This window comes from Perognathus longimembris, chromosome 6, assembly GCF_023159225.1.
Source record: "Perognathus longimembris pacificus isolate PPM17 chromosome 6, ASM2315922v1, whole genome shotgun sequence".
Lineage (NCBI taxonomy): Eukaryota > Metazoa > Chordata > Mammalia > Rodentia > Heteromyidae > Perognathus > Perognathus longimembris.
The window spans coordinates 73,447,470-73,475,320 of record NC_063166.1 but is presented as its reverse complement, the minus strand read 5'-3'; the positions used below and the strand labels follow the sequence as shown (position 1 = coordinate 73,475,320).

General features: G+C 40.5%; 1 protein-coding gene across 1 annotated transcript in view; it reads right to left on the bottom strand.

Moving 5' to 3' along the window:
* Positions 1-611: 611 nt before the first annotated feature.
* The window catches only part of Top1 (DNA topoisomerase I), an 88,961-nt gene continuing 61,721 nt past the window's right edge, over positions 612-27,851 (bottom strand). Inside the window, exons 9-21 of the mRNA XM_048349323.1 lie at positions 23,430-23,545; positions 18,599-18,720; positions 16,999-17,121; positions 15,231-15,418; positions 14,805-14,949; positions 12,151-12,294; positions 10,602-10,787; positions 9,760-9,828; positions 9,184-9,298; positions 6,780-6,907; positions 4,224-4,318; positions 3,184-3,333; positions 612-1,908 (exon numbers count right to left, since the gene is read on the bottom strand). Of these exons, the coding sequence (XP_048205280.1) occupies positions 1,806-1,908; positions 3,184-3,333; positions 4,224-4,318; positions 6,780-6,907; positions 9,184-9,298; positions 9,760-9,828; positions 10,602-10,787; positions 12,151-12,294; positions 14,805-14,949; positions 15,231-15,418; positions 16,999-17,121; positions 18,599-18,720; positions 23,430-23,545 (1,684 nt within the window). The 3' untranslated portion in view covers positions 612-1,805. The remainder of the gene's footprint in view (positions 1,909-3,183; positions 3,334-4,223; positions 4,319-6,779; positions 6,908-9,183; positions 9,299-9,759; positions 9,829-10,601; positions 10,788-12,150; positions 12,295-14,804; positions 14,950-15,230; positions 15,419-16,998; positions 17,122-18,598; positions 18,721-23,429; positions 23,546-27,851) is intronic.

Below are 27,851 nucleotides of genomic sequence, written 5' to 3'. Positions count from 1 at the left end.
TCTTCCAGACTCTGGTGGCTCACACCTGTAAATCCTATCTACCCAGGAGGCTAACATCTGAGGATTGCAGTTTGAAGCCAGCTAGGGCAGGAAAGTCCCTGAGACTCTTATCTCAATGAACTACTCAGAAAAAGCTGGAAGTAGTGCAGTGCCTCAAGTGGCAGAAAACTAGCCTTGAGCAAAAGGAAACTCAGGGGCAAGACCTAGGCCCTGAATTCAAATCCCAGGAGTGGCACAAAAAAAAAAAAAAAAAGCCAAATACACAAAAAGCAGCAACCTTTTGCTTCTGGCCAGTACACAAGGAAAACTCCAAATATCTGACTCCCAAATACCCTAGATGCTGCCTGCTCCCAAACACAACCCAGACTAGGCTTGAGATAGAGCTCTCATGGGTTTCTAGACAGTCCCTTTCTAAGGCCTTCTTTACCTAGCATAATCTTCAGATCTTCATCCCATGTCAATAGCAGTAGGATGCTCCCCTTCTAGTCCGGCCTAATCCCATCTTTTCCCTACGCTTGCTCTGAGTAGGTTAGACTATATCCACACTAAATGCCAGCCAAGAGCTCTAAATCTAGCCTAGGGCCCTCAGTAACAAAGACTCAGACACTGAATTTTCGTTAAGTTGTAGGAATTTATTTTAAATAACCTACAGTTGATTAAAAGGGAATTCATGATAAAAATAGAAGATACTTGAGGAAAGATGTGGGAAATGGACTCTGCACACACACTAAACTAACAATGTCTCTAAAACTAATGATTATAGCAAAAAATGTCTTCACATTAAAATTCTGCTTTTTGTGGTTTTTTTCTCCATTTTTTACACAATTACAAAAGAAAAAAAATAAAAACCCTAAAATCTTGATTATTCTTCCTTTTTTGAGGGGACCAAATACTCATTTTCCTCTAAATTTACTGACCTGTGGAACTTTTTATACAATAAAATTTCTCAAGTGAATGTCTGGGTTTTAAAAAGAAAAAGATGGATATCGTAAAGGGTACAGAGAATGCTCAGAACAAAGGATGATGGGAAAATGGTTTCAGTCACTGATTATTTCATTATCTTTAGACTCACTTGCCCTTCATCCCTCCCAACCCCAATCTACACGATCTTTAAGATCAAGAAAAAGGCTTAAATATTTTAAAATAATTAAAAAGAAATAAAAATTCACATTTAAAAAGGAACACTCAAGTCAGGAAATATTTTCCCATCATGCTTTTCTGTGAACAGGTGTCTGAACCAAAACACTGCCATGTCACAACTGCTTCAAGTTTAATGAAAACTGATTCCCATGACAATAGAGTGACAACTCTTTAACAGGTGCGCTGGGTTTTTGTTCTACTTAATTTTAAATTCCTGAAATGGGGGAGCGGGGAGGGAGTTTAGGAATTCGTTTCTATTAAAATATAGAAGTTATTGCAAAACCCTAACTGTAAAAACGCACCAATATAATCGGACTTCGCATACAGTAGCTAAGAGAATCCAAATGTTTCAGTGAAACTGAATTTGCCTGGCAGAATGCTGACAAATTCCCATCCACTTACCCTCTTGAAAATAAAAACAAAATTCAAAACAAATCATACAGCTAGAATTTTGATATCTGAAATATTTTTAAATAAGTTGTCCATAGGACAACTGGCTCAGCTCTCCCTTATAATATCTCCAGGTTTATCTTTTCACAAAGATGTTGGTTTGTTAAGACTTGCTGCCTCTCTTCCTCAGGTGGAGGGCAAGCGAGGCTCACAGTTTATCCATCTTCCCCAAACCATACTGTTCTTTTTCACAGAACTCTGACCCTTAAGACTGGCTAAAATTCATAGTCCTCATCAGCCATGTCGATGGCCCAGGCAAACTTCTCCCGTTGGGTTTTGTTGTAAATTTTCTCAATGGGGACCCCCCACTTCTTGCACCTGCAAACAAGGGAGACAGAAAGATTAGTGTGACTCAGAAAGCAATAGAGTGCTGTCACAGACCACACCCTCTTCCAACCAACCAATGAGTGCAGGGAAAACTCTTCTTTCCACATGGGAGGCAGCTTCTGGAATCTGATGCTCTAATTTACGCAGTAATCTTCATTCTTGCAATCCTGATCAGTGGCCTAGCACACAAGCAAACATATAGCAGCAAGCAACCTTCTACTTCTGACCTGTGGAAAGTTCCTCAAAAGCCTTATGTCTTGCTCAAGGAACACTTATCAGTACTAAGCTTTGCATATGGTACATGGGGGTTTCTGTATATTCCTTTACTTCCCAGACCAGGAATGGGCTCTCTTCTTCACATCTGACTGGGGAGGCTACAAATGAATGATGCATTAAATAAGCATGTTCCAAGGGCTGTGTGTACTTCATTTACTCTTGTCACTGATTCTAAAAGTAGGTGCCATTACAGATTGTACGAACAAAGAAGGTACCGATGAAATGAAGGAATTTAAAATAATGATGGCTCTTGCATAAGGAGTTAGGAGTGGAGCTTAAGTTTTAACCTAAGCAGTGTGCCTCCATAACTCATACTTTAAACCACTGTGCTCCTCTGTCTCCTTAAAGATTAATTCAACCTCTAGCACCAGAGTGGGAGGGATCCTGTGGCCCCTCTGAGATGATTCTATTAGGGAAGATATTGCCACCTATGCCTAGAACTCAACAACTAAAGCTAATTAAACATCTTCCAAAACAATAAGCCATCTATTTCATATGTTATGCTGCAATTATGTTATAATGAGAGAAATGGTGCTTCTGAGTATGTGCACACATTAGAGTTGATGTCCCTTTGTTAAAAGATCCTATTTTGTGTAAGTTGCTCATATCTATATTCTCTTTTCTCTTTCATTCTACTTCTCTGATTTGCAAAAATTGCACTGAGAAGTTCTGTCAGAGTGTAGAACAGACTCTTTTGTTTTCCCTTCAGTAAGGGCTACAAGTTTCCCTTTCTGTACTAAAGTTTTGTAAAGAATAGCGATGTACCATCTCTTTAAAACACCCTAAACTGGGGCAACAAAACTGACTCCTTAGAGCCATTTATGATGTTCCATTGTCCTTGGAGACAGGGCTCGGCAAATAGGGCTCTCTGTATACTGCAGAAGCCAGAGGTTTCCAAGGAGGATGAGAAGCATGCAGCTTGGTGCTAAAGTAGCCCTTCAACTTTCTCCAGCAAGTGCAGCAAGAGCTTTACAAAGGGTCAGTGCTTACCAAGCCACTGTGATCCTAGGGTCCAGATAATTCAGTTTGGAGGTTCCCAAGGCAATTTGCTTATTCTCCTCCCGATCTGTGGCCTGAACTTCCAGCTTCATCAACTGCTCCTCCAGTCTCTGTACAGCCTTTTTCTTGGATTCTACTACCCTGGAATAATGGCATTTATCAAGAACCAAGTCTGGCTGGGCATGGTGGCTTAAATCTGTAATCCTAGCTATTAGGGAGGCAAAGATTGGAAAGTCATGGTTGAAGGCCAGCCCAGGTAAAAAAAACACTCATGAGACTGCACTTTGCTAATGTCTGGGTGCAGAGGCATATGCCTATCATCCTCAGTGACACAGGGAAACACAAGTAGGAGAAGCACAGTCCAGGCCAACCAGGAAAAACAGACAGACCCTATCTTGAAACTAACACATGCAAAAGGGGATGCCGGAGTGGTTTAAGTAATAGGGCCTACCAAGCACAGAACCCTGAGTTCAGTCCCCTGAGCTCAATACTGGAAAAACAAAAACACTGGGCCTGGTGGCTCATGCATGTAATTCTAGCTATTTAGGAGTCTGAAATCTAAGGATCATAGTTCAAAGCCAGCTAGGGCATAAAAGTCTGTGAGACTCTTAAATAGCAAAAAATGGCTCATGTGGTAGAACGCCAGCCTTGTACAAAAAGCCAAGGGAGAGAGCACAAGGCCCTGAGTTCAAGTCTTCATAGTGGCACAAAAACAAAACAAACCCAAACCTGCCCCCTAAAGTATACTGCAGGAAACCTTACCATTTAGAAGCAGTAATAGTGTAAAAGGCCTATAGGTACAGAAATTTCCAGAAGACACCAGTAAGACAGAAAACCAGCTGCACACTTGTAATCCCAGCACTCAGGAGGCTCAGACAGGAAGACAATTAGTTTGAAGCTAGTCTGAGCCACATAGGGGGACCTTATCTTCAAGGAAAAACAAAGCACATTAGAACGGCTGGACACCAGGGCTCTGAGTGACCTAACTCTTCCCTCAACCAACTCTACTGGGAACAATGTCAGATACATACTTCTTGGTCTTTGCATCCTTCATCACTTTGGCATCAGCCTTAGCACTTTTCAGGTCCCTTCGAGCATCTGCTAGTTGGTCTTTCTTGGCATCAATCTAGGTGGGCAGGAACATAGTAAAGTTAGGAACAAAACGAGCCAGGGACAAAAAAAGAAGGGTTCCATTTAAAGAGAATTCTGGTAGTTGTCTCCACTAGGTTATTTCTGTCAGTGGTTTTCCAGGTAAGAACACTGAAGGTATTAAAAAATTATGAGAGCAGAGAAGAGGCAAACACTGATTGCTGAATTGAACTATTTGCTCAGTTACGTTCTTCAATGTCCCGTCAATTACACAAAACGAACCCACCCAGAGAATGGTCTATAAGGACAGTAACCTGGAAATCTGGGTGCTAGTCATTGAGTGTTTGGCTGTAGACACATGAAAGGAGCTGTTCATCAAGTGGAGCCTATGCCAGGTTTTATTTTAAGTTCCAAGAACATGGTAGGAGAAACTCTTTAGGATGAACATGCCCTGGTTATTCCTCATATTCTGCGAGAAGTTTGAGTAAGAGAAGGGAAAAAAGGATATGCTGAAGAGAATGTCCAGGAAACTTTAGAACCCCTTGAAATGTCCCTGGGAAATAGCGCCTCTTAGAGTTCCCTTAGAGATAGTAGCAGGTAATGCATTGGGGCCACAGTACAAGTCAGTGAGCTTGTGCAGACAGGGCAGGAGAACAGCCCGCCTGTGTTCACCCTGCTGACCTACACAGTCAAGAGGGCATCCCAGAGTAAATACATATTTGCCTCATACACATTGGCCTGCTGTTTACTGAGCTTTTTTTTTTTTAAATTAGATGTGCGCGCGTGCGTACACACACACACAGCCCAAGAAAAGAAACAGAGGCTACCATTGTAGGAAAATTGTTAAGTATGTTTTCCTATGAGTGGCTTACTTCCAACATCTATGTTGAAATCCAAAGCAAAGTTGAGGGAACTGATTCTATACACAAAAGCATCACAGACACCATGAGACAGATTCTTCTTAGGCTAGAAATGCAGCAAACCACAATCTTTTAACCATTTCTGTGAATGCTAAATTGGCAGGGTATGTCAAATTCACTCAAGCATCAAAGGCTCCATTGATTCACTTGGCAAATGGGTGTATGTTTGCTTTGTGGGCACATAGTAGAAGGTTCCTTGGCTTGGAGGATTCGTCTGGCAGGCAGCCTGAGTTGCCCAAACAGTGGTTCCAGAATGAGAACAACAAATGACCTCCTGATGCTCTGGGGAGGGTCTTTTCGATTGGGTAAACAGCACCTGAACATGTGTGCTTTTAATTCTGGTGTGGAATGGTAATATGAGGAGAGTAAACAATACCAGATGACGGGCAACTGTTAGAATGGGTGGTTTGTAAGGTGGCCAATGCTATCTATGGTCAAGGATTCAAGAGGTCTGTGGAGGTATGGTCACTCAGACATCCCTTCAGGAAAGCCAGAAGGCATCTGTAGCATACACTATGTTGTGTATGTGTGTACCTTTGATCTCCTCTTGATATTGTTGCAGAAGAGAAACATCCTAAGCCTAAAAACATCTGTATAAGTAAAAATTTGTCTTGGATGGAAAAAGAATTATATCTCTAAATTCATTAATCTTAGTTGACATTTAGTATTTCTTCCTCAATTATAAATGAGGAAAACACACCATAGAATGTTAAGCACCTATGACTATCACCAATATGATATTGTCATACATTATACTTGCAGACTCCCTAGGGTATCATTTATGCCCATTATTACCTCAAAATTTGCAGTAATTATTAGAATCACCATAAACTTAGGGTGGAAATGCTCAATGCCAGGCATAAGCAAGAGGAAAGGAAGTTACATGAAAGTAGAAACACAGACTTGTTTGCACATCAGTCTCTCCCCACAGGGCACAACTCTGGCACACAGCCAATATCAACAGATGTTTGATGAACTATATAAAAACATGATTCACATACAATGCATAAAAATAAAAACAGTACTAGGAATATGGAGGACTTAAATATCACTGTTTCAACATCTTTTTATTTTGGACCAATTAATTTAGAAAAGTGTTGTGTCCCCCCATCCCCCCGCATATCTGCAGCACTGAAGATGGAACCCACAGGGCTTTGTGCATACTGCGTAAGGAAGGCTCTATGACTGAGAAACATTCTATTTTTGGACACTGGTAACATGATTTAAAAAAACATTACTATATATCTTTGTAGTACTGGGGGTGTAATCCAGGGCCCTGCATATACTAAGCAAATTCTCTCTCACTGAGCTGTCCAGACTATGTATTTTTCTCATGTACAATAAGGGAAAAAAAATAGTAGTTAAGAAATATATCATAATGAGCACTGTAAAACAAAGCATGTCCTCAGCACAGAGTCCAGAACAATGTGCACCCTGATATTCAACATGAGTATCATTGTCTTTAGCATGGGCCTTTCTCACATTGTTCTCCCAGCCCAGATTATAGAAGATTCTCATGTTCAGCTGATCATCCCAGAGCACACAAGATTCTCTCCCCATCATTCAAACATGAGATACCTTAGACTGCAAGTTCATCATAGACTTCTCAAAAGTTTTTGGTGGTGCCCTCTGATGGTTACAAAGAATTGCAACAGCTCGGTTGGCACGGTTATAAGAAAGAATCTTTGCTGGGATGTTCTCATCCGCTGAAAAGAAAACAGGATAGTAAAAGGATCAGTTTGTATACTGAGTATGTACATAATGGTGTTCCTCAGGGTTTAGCTCCAAAATACGATTAGCTCTTATTTTACTCAAATTTCTTCCAAAGCACAGTCAATGGTCATGAAAAAAGGACAGTAGGAAGATTCCATTAAGCCAAGTCCAGATGAATTTCCAATTCCGGTCCTCTGTAATTCACTTCTCTGAGATCTGGTCTCACTGTATAGCCCCCAACAATTCTGCCTCAGCCACTCAAGTAATTGGGAACCTAAGAGTCCCATTGCATTTGGCTTTTTTTTTTTTTTTTTTTTTTTGCCAGTCCTGGGGTTTGGACTCAGGGCCTGAGCACTGTCCCTGGCTTCTTTTTGCTCAAGGCTAGCACTCTGCCACTTGAGCCACAGCGCCACTTCCGGCTTTTTCTATATATGTGGTGGTGAGGAATCGGACTAGGGCTACATGTATACAAGGCGAGCACTTTACCGCTAGGCCATATCCCCATCCCTGGCTTGTCTTTTTTTTTTTTTTTGGCCAGTCCTGGGCCTTGGACTCAGGGCCTGAGCAATGTCCCTGGCTTCTTCCCGCTCAAGGCTAGCACTCCGCCACTTGAGCCACAGCACCGCTTCTGGCTGTTTTCTGTATATGTGGTGCTGGGGAATCGAACCTAGGGCCTCGTGTATCCGAGGCAGGCACTCTTGCCACTAGGCTATATCCCCAGCCCTTGTCTTTTTAATAGTACAGTGAAATATACAACTTTCGTTCACTCTGGGAGTTTGGTCAAGAGCTATTCTTGCTTCACTCCCTGTCGTATACTTAACCACCCAAGGTAGCCTAAAAAGGAAATGTAAACATAGGGTCTGGGCCTGATAGTGCATGTATACAATCTAAACTACTTGGAGGGTGGAGGATCAGGAGGTCCAGCCTGTGCAAAATTAGTGAGATCCTATTCTCAAAAACAAGAAAATTGGGGTCATGGATCAAGTGGTAGACTGTTGTGATGCTCTGGGTTCTATCCCCATTATTTTAGAGGGGGAAAATGTATGTAACTGGGGGAAATCAAGAGAGTGAAAGGAGAGGATCTTTAAAGTTTACATGTTAAAGACAAAAGGCAGTATACTTTACTATTTTTTTTTTTGCCTGGGTGCTGTCCCTGAGCTTTTTTGCTCAAGGCTAGTGCTCTACTTCTAGTTTTGGGGTAGTTAATTGGAGATAAGAGTTTCAGGGACTTTCCTTCCCAGGCTGGCTTTGAACTGCAATCCTCAGATCTCAGCCTCCTCAGTAGCTAGGATTACAGGTGTGAGACACCAGTGCCTGGTGCAGTATGTTTCAGAAAGAAAAATTATGTCATCCAAAACAAATTTTTACTTGTATCATGTGGCATTCTTTATCCTACCCTGCAATTCTGAACCTCAACATGGGTCTTATATTTTCTTTTTTTTTTTTGGCCAGTCCTGGGCCTTGGACTCAGGGCCTGAGCACTGTCCCTGGCTTCCTTTTGCTCAAGGCTAGCACTCTGCCACTTGAGCCACAGTGCCACTCCTGGCCGTTTTCTGTATATGTGGTGCTGGGGAATCGAACCCAGGGCTTCATATATATGAGGCAAGCTCTCTTGCCACTAGGCCATATCCCCAGCCGGGTCTTATATTTTCTGCAAAGTCTAAAGATCACTTGACAAATTTCCTGAAGGCATTAGAAATTTAGTGGTGACTAAACCCTAGAGTTCATGGGAAGGAAGGAGCCTGTGGGTATTTAAAAAAAGAATTACTTATTCTTATGGAAAGGAGAGATGAACAGAATCCTTAGGCAAAGGATTTACCCCTACATTTTTGTGGTAACCATGACAACTTTACTTTTCAACTTAACAGGACCTTAAAAGTACTGTCTTCACTCTGTAAGCTTTCAAATAACATACAAAACATAAAATATAAAATACATATTTTTTAAAGCAGATGGAAAGTGCCTGTTCACATTCTATGAATTTAATCTACAAGTGAGAAGGTGGCGGGGGGCGGGGGGAGAGAAGCATTGATTCAATGGTTATTTCTTTTCCCTATTTTTTGTTTGGCCCAAGACTGGTATTCCAAACTCAGTATCTCCCTGATTCAATATTTATACAACTAAACTTTAGCTCTTTACTAGAAGCCAGGAGGAAAAAAGGTTGTGGTCACAAAGGGAGGTGAAAAAGAAGATCTAATATAGGACTTAAGGAAGGACACTGACTCCACCAGCAGGGGTGTACAGGGCCTGTGTGGTCAAGCATACTTACGGGCTGTCAGTTCTTTTAGCTGCTGCTGTAGTGTGATGGAGGCATTGTATGTGCGGAATACCTTAGCTGTCAAGCCTTCCATGAGATCCTGAAGATGTTTATTTAGAATACCAGTCTGCAGGAGACAAGATGACAAGATATTGGGATTGAGGTACATGTCTTCTGCTAAGCCCCAGCAGTCACTATGCCAGTGTAGTCACAATCTTGTCAAGTTTACTCCCTTCAAGTAGGAAGTTAGGAAGAGGAGAACATCCTATATTCCAGGATATATGGCTGCACAAAACCTCCTCATAAAGAACTTTCATCGTAAGCCTGCTAATAAAGCAAATTTATCCTCCCCTATTAAGATCTTCCAGGTTACAATATCAGAGGAAAGTCCTGGGTCTACAGCAGAGGTGAGAGGGAAGGCTCTGTAGGCAACGGGGGGGGGAGGGGGGAAATGCAGGGCTCATCTAGTTCTTGCCTTGGGGCTTTAGGAGTGTTCTGAAACAGGCAAGAGATCTGCTGTGTGCCCCTCAGAGAGAAAAAGTAACATAAAATGCCATTCTTTTAGCCCCATGTGTGGTGTCCACTCACATTGAGTCTATCAAAGAGATCATCCTCTGGCTGCTTGTTCTCCATAAATAGTTGCAAGTTCTTAAAAACCTAAAAGAAGTAAGTGAAATCTAGTCAATACTCTCTTTGCAAGCTTTACTTTAGAAATAATTTCAAACTCACAAAAACTCTCAAAAGAGAAGAGGCAATTCATACACCCTTTACTTAGTGTCATATGTATTAGGTATGTATATACACACTTACGTGTTTCTGAGTCATTTGTGGGTACATACTGTATAGCTTTTAATCCTAGACACTGTACTGTGTGCTTCCTAAGAATGCAGTCCCATCATTACTTAGCAGTTGAATACATTTATATTGATATACATGTTATCTAATGGGCTCCAGTTCTCTGTAGGTTCAAGTCCAATATGTTGAGAAAGATTGGGATGGGACTATGGAGCTACAGCACCCTCTACTGTGATGGTGTTAGAGATTTGGAGACTAAAATACTTTTTTTTTTTTCTAAAAAAAAACCAACACCAAGGACTGAGGGCAAAGATGAGCAAAGACACAAGGTAAGGAATGTGCAAGATAACCAACGAGCTGATGCTACAACATGACTAGCAAATTCAAACAAAAGAACAGTGGAGACCATTTATACATTGTATGCCCCACAAGGGCAACTTCAGGCTTCAGGCTTTGTTAATTACTACTCCAAGGCGCACAGCAAACCAAACAATACCTCTCTTCTTCTCTCTTTCATGTCATTCTCGCTAGTTAGTGCCCAGAGAAGTATAGCGAGTACACAGATACAGACACACACACTTAAATGGTGACAAAATGAAAAGGCAGGCTAGGAAGCACAGGCCGCCTTCACTTACTCTTTTCTCGACTGGAACCTTGTTATAGTATCTGATTGAGTCCTTCCCAAGGAAGTCAAACTCTACCACATATTCCTGACCATCCAATTCTGGATGTAGATTGATGTGCTCTACACGAAGTGAACAGCAACCCACAGTATCTGCCGTTTCTCCTTCTTCCTTCTCATTGCCTGCTCTCAGAGCAAGCTGTTCAGGGGAGAGCGAGAAAAAAAAAAAAAGGTGAGCATGAATGAAGAAAACCTGTGCACCTCATAAGGTCTCTAGAAAATTCACAATTATTCTAGAGGACAGAGTGCATCTGTCTGCATGGTCTGGAAATTCTAGACTCTGCAGTATTACTTCCATGAAAGCCAGAGGGATACTAAACTCAAAGATCGAAACTTCTCTACTCCCAGAAATGGAAACACAGGAAGAAATAACAAAAAATTACACTTAAAATAATGACGGACTATTTCCATTTAAGGTGATTACACTAAAAAAGAAAAAAGCAACAACAAAAAACCCCAAAACATAACAATTTAAAAAAAATCCCAAGGGCTGGGGATATAGCCTAGTGGCAAGAGTGCCTGCCTCGGATACACGAGGCCCTAGGTTCGATTCCCCAGCACCACATATACAGAAAACGGCCAGAAGCGGCGCTGTGGCTCAAGTGGCAGAGTGCTAGCCTTGAGCGGGAAGAAGCCAGGGACAGTGCTCAGGCCCTGAGTCCAAAGCCCAGGACTGGCCAAAAAAAAAAAATCCCAAAACAATAAAAACACCTAGTCTTCGTCGAGGTGCTTCAAAGCTAACTCAGACAGTAAATTAAGTCTCATTTCCAATCAACGAGCAAACTACTAGACTGGAGGCATGGCTCAAGTGGTCAAGTGCCAGCTGTGGTCAAGAGAGTTAAGCAAGTGCAAGGCCTTGAGTTCAAGCCACAGAACTGGTAAGAAACAAAACAAAACAAAAAACTAGTGTCCTAATTCTGCTATAATTCAGAATTCATGCTAAAATATAAGCAATGCAAAAATGAGAGTACTAATAAATTAGAGATCTGCAGCACTGCTGGCTCATGCCTATAAATACTTGCTATTTAGCAGGCTGAGATCTGAGGATTATGGTTCAAAGCCAGCATGGACAGGAAAGTCTGTGAAGTTCTCATCTCTAATCACCAGAAAACAGGAAGTGGAGCTATGGCTCAAAATGGTAGAGATTAGCTTTAAGTGAAAGAGCTCAGGAATAGCACCCAGGCCCCACATACAACAACAACAACAAAGGCAAAAAAACAAAAAACAAAAAAACCCTACATCACTGTCTTTCAAATGGTAGTTGTGATGAATTAATAGTTGAATTCGTTTTATGAATTATAATTATCTTTTATCTAAAAGAATGAATAAAGTAGAAATATTAAGATTCATTGCTTGTAGTAAAACTAAGCAATGGTTTGTGAAACTTTTGATTCAGTTACATACAAATGCATATGTGTGTGTGTGGAAGATTGTGATAAAAGAGCCTATTTTTATTGTGGGTCATGGTCAAAACGAGTTTTCTAGCAGGAAACAGTTCCCACCTTGTCAATGAAGTACAGTGCTACAGCTCTCTGCCGGACTTTCATCTCTTTGGATTTCCAGTCTTCTCGGTACTGGTTTCGGATCTTGTCCACACACTTCTTCAGCCGCCTAGCAGTCTCATATTTTTGCCAGTCTTTCTCACCCTGCAAGACCCAACCCCAAAGGTGGATTATTTAAGGACACAGGAGTACAAATGAGTTTGAATATTCAAGTTTAGAGCTCAAACTTGAACTTAAGCATGCTTGAAAAGCAGAGCTGAAGAGAAAGTCTAGGGGCATTAAACCTATGAAGAACACATTTTGCCCCACTTTCACTGTCAAGGACAACTAGTCCTGTCAAATTGCAAAGAAGGCTTTTTGACTTTCATCCTGTAAAATGTTCATCTCTTGGGAAGAGCACAGAAGCACTATCAACAGCCTCTTTCCCTTATCAGCATTTTTTCAGACTGGAAAACCCATCTCTTTATCCCTTTCCTATTCAACTTTTAATTACCTCCTTAGGACAGCCTTTCCTGAACCCCAGAGGACAAACCAGGTCTAGTATACTCTCATATGGTACCTTTAACATCTGTTCTGCAACACTTATAGACAATTTGTAAAGAATGTGTATGTACCAAAAATCTTGCTGAAGTGAGACTACCTATGTTTAAGACACTCCTCCATTCAAAATCCTTTAATAGTTCTCTACTGTTCTTTCTGACGTGTCTTAAGGCTGGCCACAATTTGGCAGCAAGACATCATGGGAGAGTATGAGGAAACCAAAGAACTTAAGTTAGAGTCTATGAAGACAAAAGTTAGTGTAAGCAGCTATCAGATTAAGCTTACTCATCTACAAAATGGTGAAATATGTATAGTTGTTATACTTGTTAGAGAATCAAATGTCACCGGGTGCCAGTGGCTCATGCCTGTAATCCTAGCTATTCAGGAGGCCAAGATATGAAGACTGTGGGTTTGAAGCCAGCCTGGGCAGAAAAGTCTGTGAGACTATTATCTGCAAATAACCACTCAAAAACCCGAAGTGGAGCTGTGGCTCCAAGTAGTAGAGTGCTAGTCTTGAGCAAAAGAGCTCAGGGACAATGCCCAGACTCTGAGTTCAAGCCACATGACTGACAAAACAAAAAGAATCAAATGTCAACTTATATGAAAGATAATTTTTAATAGTAACACAATATTCATTAATTGAATAACTTATTGTGGTAAAATGCACGTAACTTAAATTTTTACCACTAATAACATTCAGTGCATTCATGTTGTTTTGCTAGCTGATAATTTTTGTTACCCTTTTGCATCCCTGTATCTTTTTTAAGATTGCTGTTCAAAATTCCAATGTGTCAAAGGAAAGTTACTACAACTAACCAAAGCAGGTATAGCAAGCTGACTAACAAGATGCCAACACAGTTTTGCCTTTCAATTACTTGTCAAAACACCATCACATATGTATACAACATAGTTTATGGTGGTTTTCAAATGTATCAACCCATCTGGTCCTGGCAAAACCTACTCAGCTAAGACCTAAAGAAGCCAGAAGAGGTATGAGAGACTTTAGATTTAACATCATGTTTCTAGATTTAGAGAAGGGGCTGGGGATATGGCCTAGTGGCAAGAGTGCCTGCCTCATATACATGAGGCCCTGGGTTCGATTCCCCAGCACCACATATACAGAAAATGGCCAGAAGTGGCGCTGTGGCTCAAGTGGCAGAGTGCTAGCCTTGAGCAAAAAAAAGAAGCCAGGGACAGTGCTCAGGCCCCTGAGTCCAAGCCCCAGGACTGGCCAAAAAAAAAAAAAAAAAAAAAAAAAACCCAACCTAGATTTAGAGAAAAATTCTCATCCTAAGTGCCAATAAAAATGAATAAGAGGGCTAGGAATGTGACTTAGTGGTAGAGTGCTGCCTAGCATGCTAGCATGAAGCCCTGGGTTCAATTCCTCAGTACCATATGAACAGAAAAAGGCAGAGAAGTGTTACTGTGAATCAAGTGGTAGAGTGCTAGCCTTGAGCAGAAACTTGGGGATAGTGGGCAGGCCCGAGTTTAAGCCCCAAGACTGGAAAAAAAAAAAAAAAGAATAAGAGTAACTGGGCATCAGTGGCTTCTGCCTGCAGTACTAATCAGGAGGCTGAGACCTGGAGGACTGCAGTTCAAAGCTAGCCAGTACAACCTGCAAGACTGCATCTCCAATCAACTAGCAAAATACAAGACTGAAGGCATAGCTCAAGTGGTAGAATATCAGTCATGAGCACACAAGGTGAGACCTCAAGGTACTGAGTTCAAACCTAATACACCCAAAACCAAATGATGACAACATAAAGACATTTATCTTCACTTGAACAATCTTTAATCATATTGTGCTTAAGGGACAGCAAGCAGAGACCATGAAGGCAAGGACTGCATCTGAAATGTTAAACAACACAATTCAAGCACCAAGCACACTGTGCCTGGCACACACTGGGATTGCAGTATATGTGACTTGGTAAGATTACAATGTACACAGAAAAACTGATCCATCTTAAATAGGTCACTAGATATGGCTAACCTTAAAAGTATGTGCCTTTTAGTGTAGACTGTTTTTGTCTATGTGAGTCTAGATGGCAAGAATATTACATTTCAATAAAAAGATTATCAGCCCCCCACTGGTACAGCCTTAGTTTCCCTCTTACCTTAATTCGTGAACTGGGATTCAACATGATGTACTTAATGGAACCCTGGATGTTCTCTGTCCAGGAAACCAACCAAGTGACCTTGTTATCATGTCGGACCTCTTTCCACTTATGTCCTGGGGGAGGAGATGGAACCTTGGCATCTCTGTGGAAATAAGCAAGCAGACAGTGAAATACAAGTGAGAAACAATTTCACCTTTCACAGTCTTGAGTGGAGGCCAGCAACTAAATATGTATTTTCAATTTTCCTCCTCACAAGCCATCCTGTAAAACACTTGGAGACCTAAAATATGGAAACAGACCATGCTGTTCCTAAGTGTTTCTTCCCTAAACAGTCCTCTTTAACATGGAACAGCCCAAAAAACTGGAACTGAAGAAAGCCTTCCACCTCATTTCTGGGCAAAGAGGATGAACCACTGTGCTCACTTGCTACAGTTGATGATTATGTCCTCAGGCATGATCCTTCTTTTCAGCATGCCCATCTTAGGGTGGTTGCCACGGCCACGGAAAAGCCCAGGAGGTTCTATCTTGAAGTTAGCAATCCTCTCTTTGTGATTATCCATAATACAGAAGCCATATTCTTTCAGTAACTTTTCATTTTCTTCTTTGATTTTCTGGAATATAGTAAGGAAGTATTCAATATGTGTTTAAATTACCCTTCCTCTCTATTCACTTATGGGAGAAAGGTCAACACAAAAATCACTAACAATTAACTCAAAGGATAAGCCCTCGTGGATTTTTCTAATTTACAACAACCCCTCCCAATCTATCTAGAAGAACAGTCTTCAGCTACAGATACAAACAAAAGCTCTTTCTATATATGGATGAATATTCCAAAAACAAAGCTTAAAAATACCACTTAAGTAAACAAACAATATAGTAAATCTCAGATGTTAGGGATAATCTAAGTCTGAGCCAGTTATCATTCTTATACTACTTCAATAATTTTTTTGGGGGTGGGGGGGGTGGGTCGGTTGTGGGCCTTGATCTCTGGGCCTGGGTGCTGTCCCTGACTGAGATCTTCAGCTCAAGGCTTAATAGTCTGCCACTTGAGCCCCAGTGCCACTTCTGGTGTTAAATGGAGATAAGAGTCTCATGGACTTTCCTGTCCGGGCTGGTTTTGAACCGTGATCCTCAGATCTCAGCCTCCGGAGTAGCTAGGATTACAAGTGTAAGCCACCAGCACCAGGCATACTTCAGTAATTTTTGTTTTGTTTTTTTGCCAGTCTTGGGGCTTGGGACTCAGGGCCTGAGCACTGTCCCTGGCTTCTTCATGCTCAAGGCTAGCTAGCATTCTACTTCTTGAGCCACAGCACTACTTCAGGCTTTTTGTTTATGTGGTGCTGAGGAATCAAACCTAGGGCTTCATGCATGCTAGGCAAGTACTCTACCACTAAGCCACATTCCCAGCTTCACTTCAGTAATTTTTAAACAAAGGACTAAAAGAAGTACTAAATGGCCTAAATTATACATAGAGACATGCAAATTAATCTACAGAATCTTAAAGAACAAAGAATTTCTTAGTATTCCTAACTCCTTGGAAAAAATAAAACTGAAGCCTGGATTTCTCTAGATCAGGGCTTAGCCACATTTTCTAGCTAGAGGGTATTCTAGGCTTGAGGGCTCTACTGCACTCTCTTCAACTCCTGGTCTCTGATACTGTTACATAAAAAGAAGCCACAGGGAATACGTATACAAGTAGATGTACCTGTACAAAAACAGGCAGCCTGTAGAAGAAAATATATGAGATAGATACTAGAAAGATCCTTTAGCAATGATAATGGCCAAGACTGTGAAATGGAGATGGACCAGTGTAGCTACTAGGTTCCAGAGCAAAGAACAAGGAAGCATGTGGTCAGTATTATTTCACGTGTCTCAAAAGGATCAAGAGGACTTGGTGGGACAGGTTTCCCTACCCTTAAATACCATACTATTGAAGCCACTGCCTGCTGTTTGAGTCGGTGAAACACTAACTAGTGTTCTGAGCTAATGTAACAAAGTGCTTATTCACAACTGTTAGTCTAAGTAAAATCCTTAAGAAAGTTTAGGGTTTATAGGCTGAGAATCTTAAATCTTTAGTATAATGTGAAATTACTGAAATCAATGAATGCTATGTCACAAGAACCCAAGAAGAAATTTAGATGAACAATCACTATTCCATAATTCTCCAGAGACTTAATAAATTCTGAAGTACCAATTTTTCTTCCTTGCTCATCTGTTTCCGAGCTTCTGACTGGGCTTTGAAATATTGGCTCATCTGGGTAAAATCACATTTGCTTAGATTGGTGATAGTATTCTTCTCATCATTTGTCATTTCCTAGTTAAACAAAAAGGAGGAGATAAGAGACCATAAATGCACTAATATGTCCTTTGGTTTCCTTATAATTAAAGCAAAGCACTTAAAACAAACAAACACAGGATGACTAGAGAGGTAGTTAATATCAATTGGTGATAACAACATCATTTTTTTTTTTTAAGGTTCTGTGGTTTTCATCAAGACCTTGCATTGCCCTGGTTGAACTACCACCTTCCTATGTTGTTCCTCCCCCAAAGCTGGGATGACAGGTACACATGCTGCCAGGTGTAACCATTTCATTGGTTGAGATGGGGTTTCATTTTTTTTTGAATGGCAACTCTTGAATCTTTGCCTCCCAATTCTAGAATTATAGGTATGAGCCACTGTGCCTGATTTTAGTAAATTTTGAAAAATATTATTTTACTGATTTGTTCTGTTGTAAAATACTTCTCTAGCAAAAAAACAAAACAAAAAACAAAACAAACATTTTAAACAACTTGTGAGGCAGAGTACTCATATAGTTTCTTGGAGCTCCTTGGGAAACTGGGCCATGTCCTGGGCATATGAATATCAGTTTAAGAAACATGTATATCAATTATTTTAGTAGTGACAGAAATATTTTCATACTCATTCTCTCAGAATATTTAGCCATGAACTATTGATTTGCAGAGCTAGTTCAGGAGGTAAACTTCAGTCTTGATCCAAAGTACTCAAATCAAGATTAGTGAGATTTAAAATTATCTAGGCCAGGTCAGGTACTAGAGGCTCATTCCTGTCATCTTAGCTATTCAGGAGGCTAAGATCTGAGGATCACAGTTTGAAGCCAGTTCAGGCAGGAAGTCTGTGAGACTCTTCTTTCCAGTTAACCACAAAGATGTACTCATTACCTGATTTTAATAATAAAAAGAAAATTTAAGGCCAAAGTGGAGCTCAAGCTTAAGAGTCCTAGCCTTGGGCACAAAAGCTCAGGAAAGTACCTAACCCCTGAGTTCAAGCTCCAAGACTGGCACCAAAAAATAAAATAAAAAAATAAAACAATTACCTAGCCCTAAAATTAGTCTCTGTGGTTTCAAAAGCAGAAAAAAAATTATATATATATACACATATATATATATATAAAAAAGATAACCGAGAGTCAAGGCAGATGAGGATGTCAGATTCATATCTCCCTTTTCAATAGCAGACAGAGGGCCGTCCTATTCGGATAAACTTTCCATTGCTCAACTGGAACTGACTTTTTCAGTTTGACCTAATCTGATAACCCCCTTCCTGTAGCCACATGACAGAGTTTAGAGGAAAGAAAGAAATAGTGTCTTATTGGACAGAAATCTCAATCAAAAAACAAAACAACAAAAAAAACCCAACCTTCAATATAATAAAAGTTCATAAAGCTCAGATTTTATAGCAGAGAAGTTTTTGTAAAATCTCTTTGTATCTGACATACAATCAATGTTTTTGCCAGCTACGATGATAATAATATATGGGCCACATACAATACCTTTCTCCAGTCTTTAAAGAAATTTTTCCTAAATATTTCCTTAGTAGTATATTCATGGTCGAGCATTTTTGCAAAGAATGTAGCTACTTCTTCTGCTTTGGGGCTCAGCTTCATGACTTTACCTAAAGGAAAAAGTGGTTCCAAAAAAGTGAGGTGTAGTCCCCATATTCCAAGTATAAATACTGAGTGCTGGAGACTTCTGTGACAATAGTTTACCTTTCCAAGGAATACAAAGATCTGGTGACACAGTTACAACAATGACAACAACAACAAAGACAACATACTGATTTAATATCTACTTGTATAAATTCTGCTTGTCTTTAGTAGATATTTACCTGGGTCATTCTCTGGAGACTATGTCAGTTAATTGTTCCCAGGTCCTGCTCAGGACAGGGATGACCTGGGGAAGGCCATTCTTCCTTTTCCTTTCAGCAAGCAGGGTCCTTTACACCTCTTCAATGGTTTTTAAAAATGAAATCCTCAGAGGGACTCCTGCCACTGCTAAGCTAAGCAGCCTCTGTTCAAGAAGAGGAGGAAGGGAGAGGGCAGGGAGTGGAAGAAAGGAATTGTGGGGAAAAGAAATAGGCATCTTTCTTCTTCAAAGTTAGGTGGGTGGAATATGAATGAAAAAGAAAATATCCACAGCAGGCAAGCCCAGATTTCCCGTATGAGAAGCCTAAATAAGACTTTCCACAGAGTGTGGCTCACAAACTATATAGAATCCTGGGCCCCCTAAACTTACTGAGTCAGAAATTGCATTTTTACAATGACCATTTGCATAGCTGAGTCAGCAATGCACTGCTCCTTTAGTTCTGTTCAGAATACCTATTTTCCAGATACTCTGGAGCACAGGTACTAGGAGATTGCCCTCTTCAGAAAAACAGAATTTATGCAAAAGCTGCTCTAAAGGAGCCCTGTGTTTCACAATGAGCTAAGCAGTAAAATCTCCGCGGAGCCTGGGTGTTTTTGTTTGTTTGGTTTTGTTTTTTAGGTAGATAATAAAGGGAAAGGGAAATATTTGAGAGCTTAATTCTATTTGTTTATTTATGGCAGTACTAGGATTTGAGGCTTCATACTTGTTATAGGTACTGTACTGCTTCCATCCAGCTCTAGCCTACTTTGTAAAGTAATACTTTAGAACACTTAGGACCCAGTTTCCATTTGTTTTTCTTGAAAATTCAACTTTGCAACACCACCTGGAATTAATCTATACATAATAATAGCACTTGGCTATGTAGTAAATGAAATTCAACATAGAGGTATTAATAATTCAATTAAAGGACTCCACATTTTTTTTACAGAAACTTAAAACTTAACTGAAACTTATCCACTGAAAAATTTAAATATGTTTCAACTCACTGGAAAATTATCATTCTGGTTGTAATATAGAGAATTCTCACACAAAAAGAACTCATCATTGATGGAATTTGCTTGGAAGCCTTAATTTAAAAGGCCAACAGGTGGCGTAGCTTCCCTTCTCAAGCTTCTGCTTTAGAATAAAAAACTGTAATTCTAGTACTTGGCTGAGATCAGGATTCAAGGTCAGAGGCCAGCTCAAACAAAAACCTTCACAAGGTTAAATGTAAATCAAAGTTTTTTAAAAGGCTACCTACAGTGGAATGTGAACACTTGTTATTCCTCCTACACAGGAGGATCACAACCCAGACAAGTCCTAGCATAAACATGAGACCCTATTAAGAAAATAACAAGTTGGGTACCAGTGGCTCATGCCTGTACTCCTAGCTACTCAGAAGGCTGAGATTTGATTATCATAGTTTGATTTGAAGCCAGGCCTGGCTGAAAAGTCCCTGAGACTCTATCTCCAAAATAACTAGCAAAATGCCAGTCTGGAGATGTGTGGTTCAGGTGGTAGAGCAACAGCCATGAACAAAAAAAGCTGACCAAGAGCTTAAGGCCCTGAGTTCAAGCCCAATACCAGCAAAATAGAGAGGAAGAGAGGAAAGGAGAGTGAGCAAGTGAGAGAGTGTGGGAGTGGGGGTGGGGAAGAGATTGGTAATAAATAAATATGAGAGAAAAGAGAGAGAGAACGAGCATGAGAGCGCATATTCACATAAGCAAGCAAAAGGGATTGGAGGGCTAGGCTTTAAGTTAGATTTAGAGGCTCTTGCTCTTTCCACAACTACCCAACTGAGACAGTTGCCAGCAAAACAGTAACACACCTCCAAGATATAAGGAAAATAATAATCTAGATGAGGTGGTACTGCCTATGATCCTAGTACTTAGGAGGTTGAGGTAGAAGGATCATGAGTTTGAGGCCAGGTGGGCAACAAAGTCAAACTCTGTGCAAAATTAAAAAAAATGAACAAAATAAAATAATGAAAACAAAATTTTGTTTTGTTTTGGGGCTTGAACTCAGGCCCTGGGCGCTGCCCCTGTGTTTTTTTGCTCAAGAATGGACTCTACCACTTGGCCACAGCTCTAATTCCAGCTTTTTGGTGGTTAAGGAGATAAGAGATTCAGGACTTTCCTTTTTTTTTTTTTTTGGCCAGTCCTGGGCCTTGGACTCAGGGCCTGAGCACTGTCCCTGGCTTCTTTTTGCTCAAGGTTAGCACTCTGCCACTTGAGTCACAGTGCCACTTCTGGCCATTTTCTTTTTTTTTCTTTTTTTGGCCAGTCCTGGGGCTTGGACTCAGGGCCTGAGCACTGTCCCTGGCTTCTTCCCGCTCAAGGCTAGCACTCTGCCACTTGAGCCACAGTGCCACTTCTGGCCGTTTTCTGTATATGTGGTGCTGGGGAATCGAACCCAGGGCTTCATGTATATGAGGCAAGCGCTCTTGCCACCAGGCTATATCCCCAGCCCCTCAGGACTTTCCTGCCTGGACTGACTCTGAACATCGATCCTCAGGTCTCAACCTCCTGAGTAGCTAGGAATACAAGTGTGAGCCATTGATGTCTGGCAATAGATAAAATATCTGAATGGCAAGAATATGAGCCATTCTCTGGAATATTTGGTATAAACTAAATATTAACAGTAATTGGGGGGAAAAAAACTGAGACACTGGGCTATTTTACTAAATCCTGTTCTAATAGAGAAAGCTATTGTGATGGATCTCATTTTAAATGAGCCATCAAAGATGAAATAATAGCTTTCTGCAGCAGTGGTGGGAGGACAACTTGAAGGTTCCTGGCAATGACAGTACTTTGTAGAATAGGCTGAGCTCCAGGAAATGGAAAGTGCTGAGTCAGAGCTGAAACTGAAGGTCCTTAGCAGAGGAGGCAGCAATGCTGTGCTCCAGCCAGCGCAGGCCCCACCCCCACAGCCAGTGCTATAGGAATCGGAGAAGTCTCCCCCAGTCTAGGCAGCATTTACAGCATCAGTCCTGACTTACTGCAGAGTGAGAGTTTATATAAAGAAAGAGAAAAAACAAAAATCCCAGAGGAAAAACAAAAATCCCAGAGGAAAGACCAAGTAAGAAAATGCTGGAACCCCAGAGCTCCTAAACCTATGGTGGAGGCCACAGAGGGGAGGGATGGTAGGCACCAGGGAAGTACTCCAGGACTTGGTCTTGAACCTTAGGAAGAGAAACCCCTAGACTAGGTCATCTAGCTATCCCTCCAATTGAGCTTTCTAAAGCTCTCAGTAAGCCCAGACAAGAGCTACAGATACCTACATATAAAATATTTTTACTCTAGGTTTTATAGGCTTTCCTTTCATCAAGAATTTTGGCTTTAAGTCATACTTAAGAGTCTCAAGGAAAATGACCCAGCAAGGGGCTATGCTCTCTGGCTAACAGAGGTGACATTGTCTCTTGATGGTATTTGCAGGGGATCTTGTTAGGTACCAACTCCCTAAAATTGGAAATTATGTCAGCAGTACTATCTTCTTCTTGGTGTCTGAACAACACAGCCATATTCAACAAACATTTCCCTTTAGAAAACAAATCCTGGCTTCCTCACACATAAAACCAGCCCTTTAGTATATACTATAGCCTGTACTACTAAACCATAAGCTACTGTGGCCCTGAAGCCACTGCTGTAGACAGAGATGCTTCAGAAACCTCCAAATACTTCTTCTGATGCTTTCCAGCACTTTTCCTACCCAGCTTCTCAGTGTTGGTCAGTAAACTATTTGGTTCAGAGGCACTCAACCCTACTCATCTATTAAACGATCCACTCTGGTGAAGTATTTGAGGAATAATGCTTTGTAGCCATTTCTAGACAGACCTCTTGGAATGAGGGAAAATAGCCAAAACTGCCATCTACCTTACTACTACACTAATAGAAAACCTATCCAAGACTACTCTCAAACTCATCAACTCAAGAACAGAAATGCTGATAGTGGACAATTCTGAGCCTTCTAGAGACCCTTGGCAGGCACTTCTTTAAGCAGCTCATCTATCAAAGATATACGCTGCACTGCATCGCAAAGCATGAGAGATCCTATCAGCCTTATCTAGAAGTTGACTAATTAATGAACAGGCAAGTAGTATTTCTCATGATAGCAGCTGGCTATCACTGGCTTGCATCATCATCACCAAAACATAACACTATGCATTCAAGTAAAGTTTTCCTAACAACTCCAGTGAGGAGAACAGCTTCCTAAAAAATAAAGTGCAGCTAAAAACCTTCAGCTTGTGGGCCATGGGCTAATTTAGATAGGTGAAGAAACAAACAGTTTCTCATAGTACATTTTTCAGCAGAAGAGTTACACACACACTTGCTGTTTTCGGAAGCCATACAATGATAAGAAAACAAAATGAAATCAGTAGAAAGGACTTATCCAGCACAGGATCCTTCTTTATTTTCCATTCCTAATTGAAACACACTCTTTTCTTGGCCAAGGATGAAAAAAAGAAATGAAACAACTCACCATCATAATAAAACTTGACACTGTCCGGAAGAGGCTCATATGGCGGAGCAAATACAGGACCTTTATGTTCTAGGAATTTCCACTTGATGCCTTCAGGATAACGTTCTTCTTCCCACCTTTCAAAGACAAGGCACAACCTCATTTAGTGGTTACCTTGTCTACTACTGAGATTATTTACTATTAAATGCCAAATAATTATCTGCACAACTGACTGGTACTCATTTAAAGTCTTGTGCCTACCTCTTGGGGAAAAATTACAAAACAAAACCCTACAACCCCAGCAGTTTCAAGTAGGAATGAAAACTCTGGTGAATGGAGGAAAATATAATCCAATGATTCTGTTCAAAGACACTCAAGGAGCTCAACAATGAGTAAGGAGTATGGAAATGCAAAAAGTTATTCTTCCAGAATTATGTAACAGCACAATGGTACATATGGCAGAAGTATTATATATGCCACTAATATGTACAAAATGAACTCCCAAAGATACAAGGGGAAAATAATCCTATGAGAAAGTGCATTTGTAACAAAATGACCAGGAAACAATAGTTTCAACTGGGCATACTGAGTTAAGGTACCTTCAGATTACATAGAACTATCTAGCAGACACAAATGATTTAAAGCTGAGAGGGAACAACATTTTGAATACATGTGTATATTAAAACAATGTTTCAAAATATAGAAAAACAATGAGATGCAACTGCTAACATCTTGCTACACCCCCTATTTTGTCTGAACCATCAAAGCTCATTGCAGATGAGACTTCACCAGTAAATATTTCAGCAAGCAGCTCTATAAAAATGATAGTGCTCCAGTGGCTCACATCTGTAATCCTACTCAGGAGGCTGAGATCTGAGGATTTCTGAGGATTGTGGTTTAAAGCCAGGGTAGGAAAAGCCCTGAGACTCTTATTTCCAATTAACCACCAAAAAGCCAGAATGGACCTGTGGTTCAAGTGATAGAATGCTAGTCTTGATGAAAAAAGCTAACAGTGCCCAGGCCTTGAGTTCAGGCCCCAGGACACAGACACACAGGGACATGGACACACACATGATGAATTCTCATAAACTGTAATATATATATACACGTATAAATATACTAGTGTATATTAATACGTATATATATTAGACATTTTATAGAACAGGATCTAATTAACCGCAATTGATGGGCGATGTCTCCAACCTCTGCTTTTGTTTAGGACAGACCTCACCACTCCCACATTTAAAAATCTTTCTGCAGGCTAATTATACATATTTTATCATTCTGATGAATTATTTACAGGTCTAAGTTCAGAAACAGCAAACAAAAAATTACACGTATTAAAAACCATGCTGGGAGCTAGGGATATGGCCTAGTGGCAAGAGTGCTTGCCTCGCATACATGAAGCCCTGGGTTCGATTCCCCAGCACCACATATATAGAAAACGGCCAGAAGGGGCGCTGTGGCTCTTGAGCAAAGAGAAGCCAGGGACAGTGCTCAGGCCCTAAGTCCAAACCCAGGACTGGCAAAAAAAAAAAAAAAAAAAAAAAAAAAAAAAAAAAAACCAAAACAACAAAAAAAACCCATGCTGTAACAACTATAACTATAAAAGTCAACCTTTATGGTTAAGTGATTTTGTAACATCATTCAAGGAGGCAAGGATTTCAACCCTGGAGTTGGAATATAACACTCCTCAAACTATAAAACCTCCAATTTAGACATAAATATTTTTTTTTAAAGCTTCACAAGGGCTGGAAATGTGGCCTAGTGGTAAAGTGCTTGCCTAGCATACATGAAGACCTGGGTTAAATTCCTCAGCACCACATAAACAGAAAAGGCCAGAAGTGGCGCTGTAGCCCAAGAGGTAGAGTGCTAGCTTTGAGCAAAAAGAAGCCAGGGACAGTGCTCTGGCCCTGAGTCCAAGTCCCAGGACTAGCAAAAAAAAAAAAAAAAAAAAGCTTCATAATATTGGATTTTGACTATGATTTCTTGGGCATGATACAAAAATCAAAGACAACAAAAAGAAAATAAGTTGGATTACAAAGCTAAAATATTCTGCCATCAAAGAAAATGTTCAAAAAACTAAAAGGAAACCCACAGAATGGAAAGTATTTGAAAATTGTGCATCTAATAAAAGGTTAATACCTAGAATATAGAAAGAACCTGCAGGTAGAGTAGTACATGTCTATAGTCCCAGCTACTTGGGAGGCCAAGGCAGGAGAAACACTATGCCCAGGAGTTCAAGAACAGGGCAGGCAATATAGGGAGACAAGAACGCTAGGCAAAGAGGAACACACCTGTAATCCCAGCACTGGGGAGGCTGAGGCAGGTAGTTAGAAAGCTCCCATCTTCAGCTATGTAGCAAGACCCAATTTTCAAAACATATACATACAAACATCTCCTACACTTAAATGACATACCATCAACATCCACTAGGATGACAAAAACAGTAGAGAGTAAGCACTGGTGGGGAGACAGAGAAATGGGACTGCCTGTACACTTTTGTAGACACAGAATTACCATAAGACAGGGCAATTTCATTCCTAGAAATTTAAGCCTCACCATGAAAACAGGGATTCAACCACATATTTGCAACATTATTTCCAAGAGTCAAAAGGGAGAAAAAAAATCCAAGTGTCTACAAACAGATAAATGTGTTATGTCTATACAATGAAATATTCAGTCATAAACAGGAAGGAAATTCTGACACATGCTGTAATATGGATGAAGTTTGTGTGTGTTTTGTTAAGTAAAATACCAGTCACCAATATACAAATACTGTATGGTTACAAATAACGGGGTAATTCCCACAGTCAAACTCATAGAAAGAATAATGGATGTCAGACGCAGGCAATGAAGGAAATCGGGAGTCAGTGTTTCAGGACTACACAGTTTTAGTACTAGATTAAAGAGTTCTGTAAGTGGTCACGATAACACAACAATATGCACAAATGTAACACTGTCTAACTATACATTTAGATATAGCTAAGATGGTAACACTCCACAGAGAGATACAGAGAGAGAACAAGTGAGTGAGCTAAGATGACAACACTAACTACACATTTAGATAGAATAGAAATACCACCTGACTATATACATTTAGATATAGTTATGATGGTAAATTGTGTGTTTTAAATACACAGTTAAGGGAATGAGGGAGGAGGTAACAAACAGTACAAGAAATGTATCCAATGCCTAACGTATGAAACTGTAACCTTTCTGTACATCAGTTTGACAATAAAAATTTAAAAAAAATACAGTTAAACTTAAAAAAAGGGGCTGGGGATATGGCCTAGTGGCAAGAGTGCCTGCCTCATATACATGAGGCCCTGGGTTCGATTCCCCAGCACCACATATACAGAAAATGGCCAGAAGTGGCGCTGTGGCTCAAGCGGCAGAGTGCTAGCCTTGAGACTTCACCAGTAAATATTTCAGCAAGCAGCTCTATAAAAATGATAGTGCTCCAGTGGCTCACATCTGTAATCCTACTCAGGAGGCTGAGATCTGAGGATTTCTGAGGATTGTGGTTTAAAGCCAGGGTAGGAAAAGCCCTGAGACTCTTATTTCCAATTAACCACCAAAAAGCCAGAATGGACCTGTGGCTCAAGTGATAGAATGCTAGTCTTGATGAAAAAAGCTAACAGTGCCCAGGCCTTGAGTTCAGGCCCCAGGACACAGACACACAGGGACATGGACACACACATGATGAATTCTCATAAACTGTAATATATATATACACGTATAAATATACTAGTGTATATTAATACGTATATATATTAGACATTTTATAGAACAGGATCTAATTAACCGCAATTGATGGGCGATGTCTCCAACCTCTGCTTTTGTTTAGGACAGACCTCACCACTCCCACATTTAAAAATCTTTCTGCAGGCTAATTATACATATTTTATCATTCTGATGAATTATTTACAGGTCTAAGTTCAGAAACAGCAAACAAAAAATTACACGTATTAAAAACCATGCTGGGAGCTAGGGATATGGCCTAGTGGCAAGAGTGCTTGCCTCGCATACATGAAGCCCTGGGTTCGATTCCCCAGCACCACATATATAGAAAACGGCCAGAAGGGGCGCTGTGGCTCTTGAGCAAAGAGAAGCCAGGGACAGTGCTCAGGCCCTGAGTCCAAGCCCCAGGACTGGCCAAAAAAAAAAAAAGATGTAAATAGTGCCCTCTGAAGAGTAAAGATGTAATAAAATCTTAGACCTAGGAGCATTCCAGATCTTCTACAATGAACTCACTGCTTTACAGCTAGGAATTGGCAGGATCTCCCTCCCACAGTTTGTAAAACTCCAAAGTATGCATGCATGTTAAAGCCTCTAACAAGGAGTTCATCTGTTGTAGCAATCACACAGTAATTTTAAAGGAATTCACAATACTATGTTTTCCCTAAGGCTGGGTTTTGGTTCCATTCTTTTCATCACCCC